Genomic DNA, 1,215 nt, shown 5'->3' with positions numbered 1-1,215 from the left:
TCGCCTCGACCCGCGCCCGCCGGGCATCTCCGTCCTGCGCGACGGCAGGCACATATCGGCCCCCGCCGCCATGCACCCGGATCTGAGACACAACTTTGTCCTCACCCCGGAGGCCCCCGTCCAGTACTCGTCCGCCAGGAGCCGCGAGCCCCGTCCGCGCAAACCCGCCCCTAGGAATGACCCCGCCCCCAGGAGGAGGAGGAGGAGGAGGAAGAGGAGGCAGCACCCCCCGCCGAAGGACCACCGCGAGCAGAACCACCCCGCAAACCAACCCCCCCGCAGAGACCTCCACCATGCCCAACTCCCGCAACTCCACCACGACGACGTCTTTGCAAGGGATAAGGAACTCTCCGTCAGCTTTGCTAATCGACGCTATACCGCAGAGGACGCCGCCGCAAAGCCGCTCAATGCTATCCAGCGCCTGCTGCACGCACTCGCTTTCGCAAAGATGTCCGCCCCCGCCTGGCGACGGAGGGCCTGAGTCCTGTCCGCCTTTTTGTCTCTAGTCTTTACAACCTTTTATGCCACTTGCTGCCCAGCATATTATCCTCTATGCGCTTCTTGCAACATGTGCGCCCCCCCGCGTGCGCCCTGTGCTGTGCGCCCACAACCTGCTCTCCCCGCCCATTCCCCACCCACATCCCTCGCGCCTCTTGCACGCCCGAGCCCCCGAGCGCAGATCTATCTCGCGCGCCCCCCTGTGAATAATTTTAACTCTCGCTTGTAAACAAGTGTATATCTACACACGTCTTTGTCAAACCTCGCAAGAGGTTCCGTGCCGTGCCGAGCCATGCCGTGCCGTACCGTACTTGTACCGTATCCCATCGTGGAAACGAAGGAACAACCAGCCCCACCTCGCGTGAAACAGGAAGAGAACCCGCACCCGTTGCCCACCGCCCTCCCACATCACCCCCCTCCCCGCTTCCATTCCCAGCCCAACCCAAATCTCCCTTCCGCATCACCCTCCTCTCCCCTCTCAAGACCTGCACGTGCACCCGCGCAGCGCGCGGAGCATTTCCCCGCCAAAAAAAAAACCCCGCCCACCGCCGCCTGCAACCCCGCGACGTCTCTCTCCCCTACTACGCGCGCCGCACCACGTCGCCGCCCCCGCCCCTTCGCCGCCCTGACGTGTGCCGCGCCGCGGGGAGCGCGCCCCAGCGAGCGCGGCCCCGCGTTCACGCAAGCACCCCCCCCCCCCCCCCTCACATCCGCGAC

General features: G+C 65.4%; 1 protein-coding gene across 1 annotated transcript; it reads right to left on the bottom strand.

The window, feature by feature from the left end:
• Nucleotides 1–681: 681 nt before the first annotated feature.
• CHC_T00004611001 (hypothetical protein) lies at nt 682–792 on the bottom strand. The gene has a single exon (XM_005715983.1). The coding sequence runs from the start codon at nt 790–792 to the stop codon at nt 682–684; it is 111 nt and encodes a 36-aa protein (XP_005716040.1).
• Nucleotides 793–1,215: the final 423 nt, after the last annotated feature.

This window comes from Chondrus crispus, genomic scaffold, assembly GCF_000350225.1.
Source record: "Chondrus crispus Stackhouse genomic scaffold, scaffold_239, whole genome shotgun sequence".
Taxonomy (NCBI): Eukaryota; Rhodophyta; class Florideophyceae; order Gigartinales; family Gigartinaceae; genus Chondrus; species Chondrus crispus.
This window is presented reverse-complemented; position numbering and strand designations above follow the sequence as displayed.